The 14896-nt window shown below is 41.8% G+C and overlaps 1 protein-coding gene across 3 annotated transcripts in view; it reads left to right on the forward strand.

Annotated features, from left to right (window-relative positions):
• The window catches only part of abi3bpa (ABI family, member 3 (NESH) binding protein a), a 37575-nt gene that overhangs the window by 12592 nt on the left and 10087 nt on the right, over positions 1–14896 (forward strand). The window contains exons 10-21 of one of the 3 annotated variants that reach the window (XM_085135672.1): positions 1969–3582; positions 4009–4086; positions 4482–4664; positions 5203–5271; positions 10454–10516; positions 11484–11606; positions 11957–12046; positions 12150–12359; positions 12785–12890; positions 13476–13555; positions 14098–14127; positions 14227–14385. In XM_085135672.1, the coding sequence (XP_084991798.1) occupies positions 1969–3582; positions 4009–4086; positions 4482–4664; positions 5203–5271; positions 10454–10516; positions 11484–11606; positions 11957–12046; positions 12150–12359; positions 12785–12890; positions 13476–13555; positions 14098–14127; positions 14227–14385 (2805 nt within the window). The remainder of the gene's footprint in view (positions 1–1968; positions 3583–4008; positions 4087–4481; positions 4665–5202; positions 5272–10453; positions 10517–11483; positions 11607–11956; positions 12047–12149; positions 12360–12784; positions 12891–13475; positions 13556–14097; positions 14128–14226; positions 14386–14896) is intronic. The other 2 variants (XM_085135670.1, XM_085135671.1) reach the window with 2 other exon arrangements.

Raw genomic sequence — 14896 nt, forward strand, 5'->3', positions numbered from 1 at the left:
TAAGTCATCATAACCAGTGAATTTAGATGCTCATCACACTTAACCACAATAGCCTTTCCTGTCATAACACATAATACCTGCACAAGCTCTATCTGCCATTGAAATTGCACTTGGCCTATGAGACAAACATAGAGCAGTGTTGCTTGTTTTTTTTTTTTCTTTCAATAATTGCTCTGAGTAGCACATCAGTTGGTCTAAACTGTTGGCTCTCTTGCTTTTATGTCTTTCCTGGATGATGAAAAAAAAATATACAGTGGGGCAAAAAAGTATTTAGTCAGCCACCGATTGTGCAAGTTCCCCCACTTAAAATGATGACAGAGGTCAGTAATTTGCACCAGAGGTACACTTCAACTGTGAGAGACAGAATGTGAAAAAAAAATCCATGAATTCACATGGTAGGATTTGTAAAGAATTTATTCGTAAATCAGGGTGGAAAATAAGTATTTGGTCACCTCAAACAAGGAAAATCCCTGGCTCTCACAGACCTGTAACGTCTTCTGTAGGAAGCTTTTCTGTCCCCCACTCGTTACCTGTATGAATGGCACCTGTTTGACCTCATCATCTGTATAAAAGACACCTGTCCACAGCCTCAACCAGTCAGACTCCAAACTCCGCCATGGCCAAGACCAAAGAGCTTTCGAAGGACACCAGGAAAAGAATTGTAGACCTGCACCAGACTGGGAAGAGTGAATCTACAATAGGCAAGCAGCTTGGTGTGAAAAAATCAACTGTGGGAGCAATCATCAGAAAATGGAAGACATACAAGACCACTGATAATCTCCCTCGATCTGGGGCTCCACGCAAGATCTCATCCCGTGGGGTCAAAATGATCATGAGAACGGTGAGCAACGATCCCAGAACCACACGGGGGGACCTGGTGAATGACCTGCAGAGAGCTGGGACCAAAGTAACAAAGGTCACCATCAGTAACACACTACAATGGCAGGGAATCAAATCCCGCAGTGCCAGACGTGTTCCGCTGCTGAAGCCAGTGCATGTCCAGGCCCGTCTGAAGTTTGCCAGAGAGCACATGGATGATACAGCAGAGGATTGGGAGAATGTCATGTGGTCAGATGAAACCAAAGTAGAACTTTTTGGTATAAACTCAACTCGTCGTGTTTGGAGGAAGAAGAATACTGAGTTGCATCCCAAGAACACCATACCTACTGTGAAGCATGGGGGTGGAAACATCATGCTACGGGGCTGTTTTTCTGCCAAGGGGACAGGACGACTGATCCGTGTTAAGGACAGAATGAATGGGGCCAAGTATCGTGAGATTTTGAGCCAAAACCTCCTTCCATCAGTGAGAACTTTGAAGATGAAACGAGGCTGGGTCTTCCAACATGACAATGATCCAAAACACACCGCCCGGGCAACAAAGGAGTGGCTCCGTAAGAAGCATTTGAAAGTCCTGGAGTGGCCTAGCCAGTCTCCAGACCTCAACCCCGTAGAAAATCTGTGGCGGGAGTTGAAAGTCCGTGTTGCTCGGCGACAGCCCCAAAACATCACTGCTCTTGAGAAGATCTGCATGGAGGAATGGGCCAAAATACCAGCTACTGTGTGTGCAAACCTGGTAAAGACCTATAGTAAACGTTTGACCTCTGTTATTGCCAACAAAGGTTATGTTACAAAGTATTGAGTTGTATTTTTGTTATTGACCAAATACTTATTTTCCACCCTGATTTACGAATAAATTCTTTACAAATCCTACCATGTGAATTCATGGATTTTTTTTTTCACATTCTGTCTCTCACAGTTGAAGTGTACCTCTGGTGCAAATTACTGACCTCTGTCATCATTTTAAGTGGGGGAACTTGCACAATCGGTGGCTGACTAAATACTTTTTTGCCCCACTGTATGTATATATATTTTTTACATTTTGTAAATGGAACAGAAGATTATTTTTGAAATTTTACAGTACACAACTGTGGCTTCATGGCCATCTTTTCTTTTTCTCACATAACCCAGGAGGAGGAGACCTCTCCAGATCTGAGGTCCCATTAACTCCCAAGCTCCATCCTTTACTACATATAACAACCACCATGGCACCTGTGCCAGTAGTCCAGGCAAATGTGGAGAATCGTGGAGGGCATGTACAACCTCAACCTAACTTGAAGCTCCAGCAACAGTATTCAGTACTACCAAAGCCCAAACCCCAACAGCCTCAAATGAAGCCCAGAGTTAATGCTCAACGTCTCCCAAAGCCCCATGACCAAACTGTGACACAACCCCACAGAACATCCCAGCCCAAAATCCAGACGCAACCACAACCCCAGACAACACCCCAGTCCATAATTCAGATCCAACCACAACCCCACACAACACCCCAAATCAAAGTCCAAACCACATCAAAACTCCACACAACACCCCAGGCAAAAATTCAGATGCAACCACAACCCCACATAACACCCCAGTCCATAATTCAGATCCAACCACTACCCCACACAACACCCCAATTAAAAGTCCAAACCAAACCACAACCCCACACAACACCCCAGTCCAAAATTCAAATGAAACCACAACCCCACACAACACCCCAATTAAAAGTCCAAACCAAACCACAACTCCACACAACACCCGAGTCCAAAATTCAAATGAAACCACAACCCCACACAACACCCCAGCAGAAAGTCCCGATCCAACTACAACCCCACACAACAGCCTCTACTAAGCTCCATGCACAGCAAAAACCCCTATCAACAGCCCAGCCTATATTTCAAACAAAACCTCAACTGCAAATCCAAACAACAGTCCAGCCCAAACTCCACACCCAACCTCAACAACACCTGGCAGTATCCCAGCCTACAGAGCATACCCACCCCCTTTCACTGCCTCAGACAAAACCAAAACCCCAATCACATCTTCAAACCACACCACATCTTGAATCAGAACCACAGCCTCAGCCAACACCCTACACCAAACGCCAGGCCCAACTTCTAGCACAAGAGCAACATAAGACCCAGACGGAGCCTCAGAGACAAGATCAACTAAGTTCCCAAACCACTCCTGTGCCATCCATTCAATCCACTTATCCAATACCCCAGCACATTCCCTATACCAAGGAAAGACCGCCAAAGACTCAAACTCAACCTCATCCACAAAATAAATCTCCAAATCCACCACATAAACCAAAGACACCACAACAACAGTCAGGTGTAAGTACCAGGCACAAGTCTGGAATCCAACCAACATCAAAACCAAGCATAATTTCTTCCCATTCCAAACCCTCAACACAACCCGAACCCAAGAACCAAACCAAGCCCCAACCACTCTCTCAACCAAAAAGGCAGCCCAAGCTTCACCCATCAACTCAACTTCCAAAAAGTCATTCAAAGCCAATAATTAGGGATAAGCAAAACTCTCCACCAAAAATTCTGCCACAGTTAAAATTACAACCTCCAAAAAATACCCAGGACCATGTTGTACCTCAACCCATTACCAAGCCACAGTTTCCATCAAAGGCCCAGTCACAACCCCAACTTCCATCTAAGCCCCAACCTAAACCTCAAGCTGGGCTTCAGCCTCACTCCAGGACCTACTCTGATCCCACCAAGGTCACCTCAAAGCAGGCAGTCCCTACGGGTAAAGACCCTACTTTTCAATCCACAATTTGTAATCCGCAATTTAAGCATTAAAACCTTAGCTATTAATTGTTATTATTTAATTTTTAATGGGGGTATACGTTTAGAATTAGTTTATGAAGAAACTGTTTTAAAGAAAGAGTTCTACATCTCTTATCTCAGAAGTAGCTAGAATGTATCTTTTAGGAAGTTACATATTTTGATAGTAATCCATACCTTAGTTAAACCCAAGAGGATAACTGCATGACATGTGTATGAGTTAATTCTTAAATATCGTGATCACAACAACTTTTGTCAATGCATTCATTTTGAAACCAACAACTGGCAAATAGTAGTAGGGTAAGCCCCCTGTAAAAAAAACTAAAAAACTAAAACTATGTTCACATGCATCTTATAACAGATATAAAGTGAGTTTTCTTTCACACAGCTCCTAGTCCACAAGAAGAGGGCAAGCCTCTACCAAGACCTGCCCTGGCTACAGAGAAGGCTGGTAGATACAATCATGGTAAACACCATGACAAGTTTGTCCCATTACCATCTCTGCTTTTTTGTCAAGCCACACAGAGAATGGTGCTTTGAGTTGTATTTCAAACCATTTGACAATGTCACTGCTTCCCCATCTCCATCTCCATCCAATCACCCCACACACCCTGTCCTGTTGTTGTTCCTGTCTCCATGTGTGGCTCCATCTTCAGTGCAGCACACTTCACCTCACCCCTGCCCATTTGCAAACAAATTAGTCTGGCTAGCTTTCGATCTCATTTACGGCGCTCTGTCATTTCATCCAGTTTCTGCTCCTCTGCATTCTTTTTCACGTACATGCTTTACCATTTATCCCATCTAGGTCAAGCCTTCCAGCTCCCAACTAACTAACTTCCAGTTGCCTCTCTACTCATCTAGGTCCTGGTGTTCTCGGGTCATCTGAAGTTCCTCGTTCTCCCATTAGCTCATCTGTTCCTACAGCAGGAAGAAACACCACCCTGCGTCGCACATGGGTTCCTTCTCATTCCACTAATCATGTTGCCAGACCATTCTCAAAATCCAGGACAGTCACTTCCTCTCACAGTTCCAGCACACCTGGCGGTAATGGAATACTCACTTTCCCTTCACTTATTTCTTTTTCCAAGCAGCTACCTCAGGTTATTACCTTCTCTTAGCATGCTTACACACACTACAGCTACAGAAGAAGATAAACAAACTCATGACTAGTGATTTTAGCTACACGATATGTGGTGAGAGCATACCGTAGTCAATCAATTTTGTCCTCTCCACATTCTGCCACATGTGCTTGGTGTGTATTTAACACTTTTACCACGAGCAGCAATGGCGTCTATGGTGTAAGGATCGTTAACATGATTTACGGTCCCTCTCGCTGGCCAGGTGAGAAGTCTGGCCTCAGCACTGGCCAGGACACATCACATTTTACACCACCAATGCCAAGACAAGTGCTGTGCCGACAGCACAGCCACCACAGTCCTTCTTTCTCTTCTGTATCTCTTTTTCTTTTAAACATACGCCCCTGTTCACTACCCAGATATCTCGCCTTTCTTCTGATTTGGTACTGGTATGTTTTTCCTCAGTGGCACAAAACATTATATAACAGACCTTTCTCTCCCTCCAGCAGCCAGTGGGGCGCATCATAGGGGCAATGCTCTTCCTAGACGTATGGTGTGGCCCAAAGAAAAATCCGGTAAAGACAAACCAAGATAATTGCCTTCCAGTGTTCCTAACTCACTAACCTCAGAGGCACTGTCACGCCCCATCCCACTTCATCACACTGATCTGTGCTTTTTGTCACAATGCACTTCCGCTCTGTGACTTTCAGCTTATCCGTCAATGTGACAGTGTTTTCTGGTTATGGTCTGTGTTGTCCGATGTGTCCAGTCCCAGAGGCTTTCACTTGACTGAGACTGAAGCCACATATTAGGAAATCTATTATACAACTGTCTTCATATTACCAAGTCTAAAGCACATATGGACTGGTTTATGTTAGTCTGAGAGTGCTAGCTGGGAAAGGTGAATGTGGGTTGCTGCTTTTTTGGTGATTCACATTGTTTCCATTCTGCCAGGCAGGCTCAGTTAATTAGAATAATTGAATCCATCTCAAATAGTAATGCAAACCACGTCTGGACCGCATGTATTAATGGTGGCGCTCTGCTCACTCCTTGTTGTTGGGAGTTGTGTAGAGCAGTTCAATGCTTCAGTCCCATGTCACAGCTGTTATGTGTTATTTCTGGAAACTTGGACAGTTTCAGAGGTCTTCAAGGAGTCGCAAGGCTCTCTGGAAGCAACTCTACAAAAAAAGGAACATTTATTTTGCCTGCCGCAGAAATCTCCCACTGACTTTGTTTAAAGGACAGCATCTACACATAGTTCACCTTCCTGCCTTTATAAAGTAACTAAGTTGTTCATGTTGATATTAAAAGCTTTGCATACTACACTAGCAGCTGGTACCGAGTGTGTGCTTTTAATGAAACTAAGAATTAGAGTGTGTCCACAATAGCTTTATAGAGCCGAGTTTCACACTGGCACTTAAACTTGAAATTGTTTTTGAAAGCTGTGCTTATAGTTGGATGCACGTGTCCGTTATTGAATCACATCCATGAAACCCATGAAATCTGAGTGTGTGTTGCAAAAGTAATAACCCCGGTGTTGTGAGACGCTGGTATGTATTTCACTGGGAATATTTGTCTGGCCTGACCGTAAATCTTGGCGTTTTGGTTGCATATATTTTCACATTCTAACCCCAAAGAAGATGAAGTTATCTGACAGAAACCAGCGCTCACACCGCTGCTGCTGTTTTAAATCACAGATCTGAGTTAGATGTTTTTGGCATATTGCAGGCTCAATGTGGTGTTTTAGTGGTTTTATTGTGAAACATCAAACCAAACTCACCTGCTGTAGAAACTGTAGAGCAGCTCTCATCATGTCATGCACTTTGTAGACATATTGTTGACTTTCCACTTTACACCTTGATGGCTCATTTCTTGTTCAGTTAACCATGACAGAGCTGTCAGAGCTGTCAGTTCTTCATATTACACATACCCAATCGACATAGTTTGTGATTTTATGGGCTATTTTTGGTAATAGTTGGACAACAATAGTCATTGTAAAAACAAAATATGCCCTCTTTCAATTCCAAGATTTTATGTGTCAGGAAAAATCTGGTACAAGCCAATTTCTAATACAACCTCAGATGAACAACAACACATGCCATATTACGCTGTCATTATTAATTTAACAGAAACTATGCCAAAATTCAGAAGCAGTTTGCGAAATACTAACTGCATAATTTAGTAGCTTGCAGAATCACCTTCAGCAGTAGTATGTTGCTGTAGGAAGTAATCATTTCCTCTATGACTTGTAAGTTGTAGAAGTTTGTCCTGCTCTTCTTTACAACATTACTTCAGTTAATTGAGGCTTGCAGGCATTGGTTTATAAGGAGCTTCATATTAAGGTCCAACCACAGAATTTCAGTCAGGTTGAGGTCTGGACTTTGACTAGGTCATTGCAACACCCTGATTCTTTTCTTTTCAACCATTTTTGTTGTAGATTTCCTGCCGTGTTCGGTATCATTGTCCTGTTGCATGAACCAGAGTTGCCCAAGCTTTAACTGCTGTACAGGTGGCCTCATATTTCATGCAGAGGAGTCCAGGTGTGGGTGCAAAACAAGTCCAAATCATCACCCCTCCACCACCATGCCTGACAGTTCATATCAGCTGATTGTGCTGCCATGTGCTCTTTTTAGAGAGTTATTTTCTGGCAACCTTTCTGAACCAGTCACATTTGTTCAGTCTTTTTCTAATTGTACTATCATGGACTTTAACATTTAACATGTTAACCAAAACCTGTAGAGGTGCTCAGCTCTTTGGGTTTTTGCAGTTTATCTAAGCATTGCACAGTCTGACCTTGCCCTGTATTTGCTGGGACATCCACTCCTCGGAAGATTGGCCAGTGTCTTGAATCTTTTCTAGTATTAAATGATTTTTCTCCTTGTAGAATAATAGAATTCACATTATTTGGAAATGGCCTTATAATCCAGCCTGCAAACCACTGCTGCTTTTATAGAGGCGCACATATGCTGATGATCAGTTAATCAAGTGAATTTGATTAGCAGCACCGGGCTGCCACTGACCCTCTTAATTCCTATGGAACCAGTAAGGGTTAGAGATGGACCGATGTGATATTACATATCGGTATCGGTCCGATACTGGCCTAAATTACTGCATCGGATATCGGAGAGAAATAAAAAATGTAATCCGATCCATTAAATATCACAAAAGCACCTCACAAAACTTGTGACATGGCGTAACTCGGCTCATAACCTTAGCACGTCGGAGCAGTATGCATCACGTGATAGAGCGGCTGTGGCGTGCGAGACCTGTCGGCGGTCTGGTTGAGCATTTGGAGCCTCGCTACCAACCCAGCATTTGATCTCCGACAAAGGTATCCCAGAGAGAAGTAAAGCAAGTGTGTAAGTTCATCTCTGAATGTTTGTAAAGCATTCCCACGTTAAGCTTAACAACCGATATATGGAGTGACTGCCTCTCTCTCCCTCTCCTGCTGCTACTTCAATCATGAAACTGCTTAATGATCAGCTGATCGGCTTTTCTGTCACGACTCTGTCTCTCTTGTTTGTTTTTGGCCCACTTTGCACCAGAAAGAGGAAACCAGCGGATAAACAACAGCAGCACGTTTAAGCTTGATAAGCTGTTGTTAGAATTTATTTAATATTACTTTCTAGACGTAGAAAGTATTACTTTTCTACGTAGCTGACGGCTGGTAACTGTGCAGGGGCGGATCTAGCCAAGTTTAGCCAGGGGGGCAGGTAGGGCATTAAGAGGGAAAAGAGGGCACAAAGACATACTTTTCTTTCTTATTCTCATTTAAAATGTCTAGCTTGTATTAAATAATTATCTGAATCTAACACCCAAAGTTTTAATTTGATGTAAAATATATAGAAGTCCATTACTGTATATAGTAACTATTAAGTCTAATATACCCTAGTAAGCTATAGTACTTTTTCCTTTGGGAAGGTACCATCTGTGCAGTCTGCACTTCTGTTGAAGAAAGATGTTGAATCTATTTAATTATTCTTGAAAAATAATTGATTTCTGTGCATTTTTTTTCACACTGCATCAAATTAAGGTTGATTACGTCGAATAAGCATCATGAGGTGGAGCGTGAGGGGTGGTTCCCTATTTTTTTTGTTGCTGGGAGTTGGAACCCTCTTAGTTAGGTTGCTTAATATTTACGCTAAGTACTTTTTAAAATACCAGAATAGGGAGGATGGAGTAGGTTTAAGTTTATTAGACTGATCAGTATTGCTATGAAAAACTTTGGGTGCAGTGTATTTTTTGCATACAGGTATAACAGAATAGCTTTAGTATTGTTGTTTTTTTAAAACTTGAGTATGAACTTATACAAAATGCAGCAAGATATTAAAAAAACAGTTTTATTGATTAAAAAACACTATATCGGATTCATATCGGTATCGGCCGATATCCAAATTTATGTTATCGGTATCGGACATAAAAAAGTGGTATCGTGCCATCTCTAGTTAGGGTGTACTTAGTTTTTCACACACTAGGTTTTGTTAAATATATCATGGTCTAATATGTCATATGTTGTTATACTGAAATAATCTTAAAACCTGCTGAGGACCAGATTAGTTTTCATTATGTCCTTATATGTGAAATCTTAGAATTGATGATGTGTACTTTCTTTTTACCATGGCTGTACACTACATGTGAGTCAGATGTCCTCCTAGATTATATTTTAATCATATTGATTCAGCTTGTTTTGCCTGACATCGCTGATTCATACTGACCATGCAGAAGTCAACTCCAGACAAACCCATGTTTTTTTGGCATCTTTATATAGACAATTATTTTTTATCTTGTTGCCAGAGCGACCATTAATGAATATCCAAGATAAGAGATGACAAATGGCTCTGGAAATGAAACACAAACTTTAATGCAGGTTTTCTTTAAAGAAGGCAAATATGAAACGCGTAAAGGCATTTTTATGTGTCAAGCCTCCCAGAGTTTCTCTACCTCCTCTGCAATAAAACGACATTAATTAAGGATGATTTTGCTTTTTGCAAAAGCATAAAGTCAGAGCAGAATCTTCCTGATAAGAAAACTGAGTTTGACAGTTTGTAGCTGAGGAGTTTTCATTACAGAACCTTGCACTTCTTTGTGATCACTTATCCAAAACCACAAAAGCCAGTTCATTTCTCATGTTCATTTAAGCAGTTCAGAGTGAAATGATGTGATACTGATTTCACTGTTTGGTCCAATTGTCACTATTATTATTATTTATTTATTTTGCATTCTTTGTGGAACATTTTTATGGTCAAATCCCAAACATTTTTCTAGTGGAAATGAGTCAAAAAATGCTTCATTACCCCAGAATTTGGCCTGCCTTGGTTTAAGTATTGGCTTTATTTTTTTGTTTCCTCACTTCTCAGTTCTGTAGATTTTAGGATGAGTGGTTCAAACTTTTATTTTCAGTTTTCACACCGACTTTACATGAGCTACAGGTTGTGGTACTCCTCTGTGGCAGGATTTTACCAAGAAGCTTTTGGGCACGTCACATGCAACCTGTCTGGCTGCTGCATTGTTGCTTTTATTATGTTTATGTTGTATTATGTGTCTTTTTATTTTCTTTTAGTGCAAGTATCTCTGCGTACGTCTGCTCTGATCCATCTCCCCTTTGAAATTTGACATTCTTCATTATTTTTGCACTCTTACATTAATCAACACTTGTTTTCAGTTTAGTATCTGTTCTCCGGTGCTGACCACATTCTGCTTTGCTTTTCTTGTGAATTTTATTCTGAAAGAGACTCTGTTTCCCACAATTCCTTGCAGTTCTGCGTCCCTCTGTTTCTGGCAACAAGAAGCCCAACCTGGTGGGAAAGCCTAGCAGTCATGGTGAGGGCAACAGATGAGTGAATGCAACTGCACCTCACCCACATTCAGAGTCTCCCGAGTGATAAAGGAGAGTATGGAAGAAAAATAATGCAATTCAAGTTTAAGTACCAGTTTGTCATAGATAACCAAGCTGATGTTTTTCTAACATATCAAGTTTTGAGTTAGTGAGGCAGAGGTTCTGGAAGACCGTTTCGTCCAGTCTTTATGTCTTTTTGCTGCGTTTCATGCTGAGCAGACAGATATCAGTCTTTTTATCTGTCAGTACGAACATCTCCAAATGTGTTTCCAAAGATATCCAAACTATTGCTTTAAACTTCTTCCAGAGTGCCAAAGTTTGAAGGCTGCTTAACTGCTACATCTCCTGCACGAGCATCACTTGCTATCCTCTCTTCCCTGTAAAATAATCTTATTCAGTGTCTGTGTAATGCTTTCAAAACTAAATTTTAATAGGCTTGCAAGTGTGGAAGCATTTTTTTAAATACACCTTTTCCTGCTACACCCGCATATGTTCAACTTAAATTCCGATTCAGTCACAGCTGTTATGCTTTTATGTCCTACACAGTTTGAGAACCACCATCTTAAGCCATCTATTATATTACTAACGCACAAAACTGCGATTATGCTGTATTTATCTCACCTTTTACATCTCAGCTGTCTCCCTGCTTAGTTTCTCTCACCGTTTTCATATAAATGCACTTATGAGCATTAAGTAAGTGTTTTTGTGTGCATGTGAGCGCATCTGGGCACCCTCGGTCTCAGCAGTATGCATTCTGGCACCGCTCTTTCCCCTTTAAAGAACACTAGAGAGATTACTCGACGATCAATCTCTGATTTTTCGGCAGCCAGGAAAAGGCCACTGAGTTGCTCAGTGAGGATGGCCAGAGCAGATGGATTGCAACTGTGTGTGACTGTGAGTCAGACAATGAGGGAGAAGAACTGAACTCTCCTCCTGCTGTTCTGTCCTCAGATAAACTCATGGACCTGAAACAAGGAGAAAAGGCGTCTATCCTGAAGCCGTTCCCGCTGGTCACAGCCAGACCCAAGCAAGAGCCCAAACAGCAGACGACCACCACAGCCCCTGCGCTAAACAGTACGAGCTGCACATTTTTGCAGTGTTTCTTCTGAGGAACATGATCACATGCATGCTAAATCACCTCCCTGTAAAAGGATAGAGACTGAATGAGTTTTGCAGACATCGCGTTAACAAAGACAATGCGTCGGTGATGCAGCTGGCAGATGTGTATAGTGGGGAGATAAAGAGAAAAGCAAACTTAAAAAGCACCAAGAAGCAGAAAAAGAGTCTGAATGCAGGCCAGAGCAGGTGCTGGGCTAGCTGGTCACTGACCTGGGCCAAAGCTGTAAAACTAAAAGAGGGAGAGCTTCCAGGGACTCCTGGCTCATCAAACTAACCCCATCTCCTCTAAACTGTTTCCTTTCCAGCCAGCCATTTTGACATATATGAAAACTCCTCCATATTCAGGCCCCTGCCTAAGTCAGAGGTAGACAGCATGGGCAACCCACGCTTTATAGGTAAGATTTTAAAGTATCAATGATTTAATCAGTTCTTTAGCAGCACCAATTAGAGTCTTAATGTGACATGAATAAAATAAATTCTTAACATACCCACATACAGCTCCCCACGTCATCTACAAGACGGATAAGCCACCAGAAGAGCCGTGCTCTATCACCTCCTCCCTCGCTTACTTCCCCGATGAGGAAGGCAGCGATCAGAATGTGACCGGTCCTCCCCGCCTACCTCCATCCAACGTCACTGTGGTCACCGTGGAGGGTTGCCCGTCCTTTGTCATTCTTGACTGGCAGAAAACCGACAATGAAACCAGAGGTATGCAGAGAAAAGGCTAACATTTACGAATGACTGAACTGAGATTGAAACTGCCTCCCGGTGGCCTGAGTTATATGAGGTGGCTGGATTTCATTATACTTGTTTGCAAGTCTTGATTAAGAGTTTAGACTACATTGTAATCTCTTTTTATTAACCATGTGTGGCCTTGTGGATATTACCCTAGATTGTTATATAAAATATTAAGATGGTTTCTTAAGCTGTCTTATAAACCGAGTGCAACAAGTGAATCCAAGGTCTGCGCCCAGTGACACATCACAACAACAAAAAGACGTGTTCTGCCTCCGGTGCTCATGTGTCTCTTATTAAGATATGTCACTGTTTTCAGGACGATTTCATGAATAGATCCAGGTGAAATGTTTGAATAAAAAGCACTATGTGAGTTCTCCCTTTCCTCTTTTTCTCAGAGTATGAAGTTGTGTCCACCACCACAGGCCCGAATGGAAGGCAGATGTCAGTATTGACAACTAACCAGACCCACACAGCCGTGGAGAATCTCAAACCAGAGAGCAGGTCTGCACCCCACAGACGTCGTGATATTATCCTTAATCTCGTTTGGGATCGAACACCAGATTTGTTCATATAAATCTGTAGATGAACAAATACAACCCGGCTGAACTAAAATGACTGACTGCATTAATAAATTTCACCGCTGATGGAATTAAGAGAGGCGTATTAAATTGCACTGAAGTGCTCCGAGTTTGCGTCACTTAAAGTTAATTCCAGATTCTCCTGAACTCTTGTGCTTGTGCAGTGAGTCACATTTGGTTTTGCTCACACAAAATGGCCAAAGTGACACCAAAAAAAAAAAAAAAAACAAGACAAAAAACTGAAGAAATGTGGGTGGAGTGGGTCACTGAGTTTTCAATTAGATCTCAGCATCTGGAGTCTCAAGGCTCACCAGAACCCTCCCTGGGGCTGGGTTTGCTACATGAACAATTGCCAGCACATCTGAGCGCACCACGTGGAAGAACCATCAGCTCTGTGTGTGTTATTCTAAGTGTGAACCCACACTCAGCTGTCAAACACTGCTTTTTATTTTCATCTTTCAGTGTGTAATTATTATTATTATTGCCCTTAATATGTATTTCTTTTCAGTTATGAATTCACAGTAACACCGAGGAATGAGCTGGGAACGGGACCCTCCTCCGATCCTGTAACTTTTAGCACAGAGTCAGGCAAGTTTTACAGACCATCTAATGCAGGTCAAATCCACCATAAACCCCCACAGAAGAAACTCATTACTTGCATGTAAATGCCACTGTACATGTTACTTTCCAGGCTGTGATTAGCATTAATTCTCTTGTACTATTAGGCGGTTGCTAGTCTAATCATTTCAGCATGGCACTGGGGAGCAAGCTGATTAAGGATCAAATCTTGGGTCTTGTCAAGCTTACCAGATGTCCTCTGAGGCTCATTTCTAACACATCATGCACCTGGTGATCACAGCATTAAGCTGAATTTGCTCCATTCATTAAGCAGCTGAAATGTGTCCTCGCGTTGATCAGCTCTTATGTTTTTAATTCAAAATGACAACACAGAGGGCTGAGTGGTTAGCTTAATTGGCCTCCTGCTCTTGTGCAATCAAAGCCCATCCTGTTGGGGTTGTACACTGTAAATAATATGCTAGACACTCTGAGGCAAGTCTGGATTTGACTGCCTGTTATATCTGAAATGTCTTAATGATGTTGTTCATTACAACTTTCCCTCCTGTCTGCAGCGGACCCTCGAGTGAGCGAGTATGTTTCAGGTGATTTGTTTTCCCCCTCTCTTCACAATATTTTAGCCAGCTCGACAAGTCAGGAATCAGTATTTCAGATTCTCTTGATATTCTGAACAAACCCCACAGGCAAAGATGCCATCTGGACTCAGTTTCCATTTAAAGCTGATGCCTACTCTGAATGCAATGGAAAGCAGTTCGTGAAAAGAACCTGGTACCGAAAGTTTGTGGGCATCCAGCTCTGCAACTCCTTAAGATACAAGATCTACCTGAGCGAGACTCTCAATGGTAATTACGCAAACAAATCAGTGAACAGGAATGACACAAATCACATTACAAATCACTTGCAAACACAATGTTATCCTTAACCGGCTTGATTGGACAGCAGTACAGCCTTTTTTTTTCTAAAAAAGCATAAAATTGGCCTCAACATGTAATTATTTATTTTTTTTAATGAGTCTGTTAATAAATTTGAAGCAGTAGATTAGATTAGTTTAAAAGTTGATGCATGGAAATGAAACGTTTCCTCATAATTCTAAGAAGACTTAGAAGACTATTGACTTGGCAGCTGCACAGGAGCTGCTTGTATGTCTGTGTAATGAGAAAAGGTAAACTAAAACTGATTAAAAAAAAAAAACAGCAATAAATGTGAAACAAGAAATGGAAATAATGTAAAAGAAAGTAGCACGCTTCATATCCAAGAAAACATGAAAAAGCTCAAAAGATTTCGTTCTGCAAAGCATCTTAGCATCGCACACTATTCAAACACCAAAGAAGAGAACGATGGTTCACATGCTTC

Source organism: Neolamprologus multifasciatus, chromosome 16, assembly GCF_963576455.1.
Source record: "Neolamprologus multifasciatus chromosome 16, fNeoMul1.2, whole genome shotgun sequence".
Lineage (NCBI taxonomy): Eukaryota > Metazoa > Chordata > Actinopteri > Cichliformes > Cichlidae > Neolamprologus > Neolamprologus multifasciatus.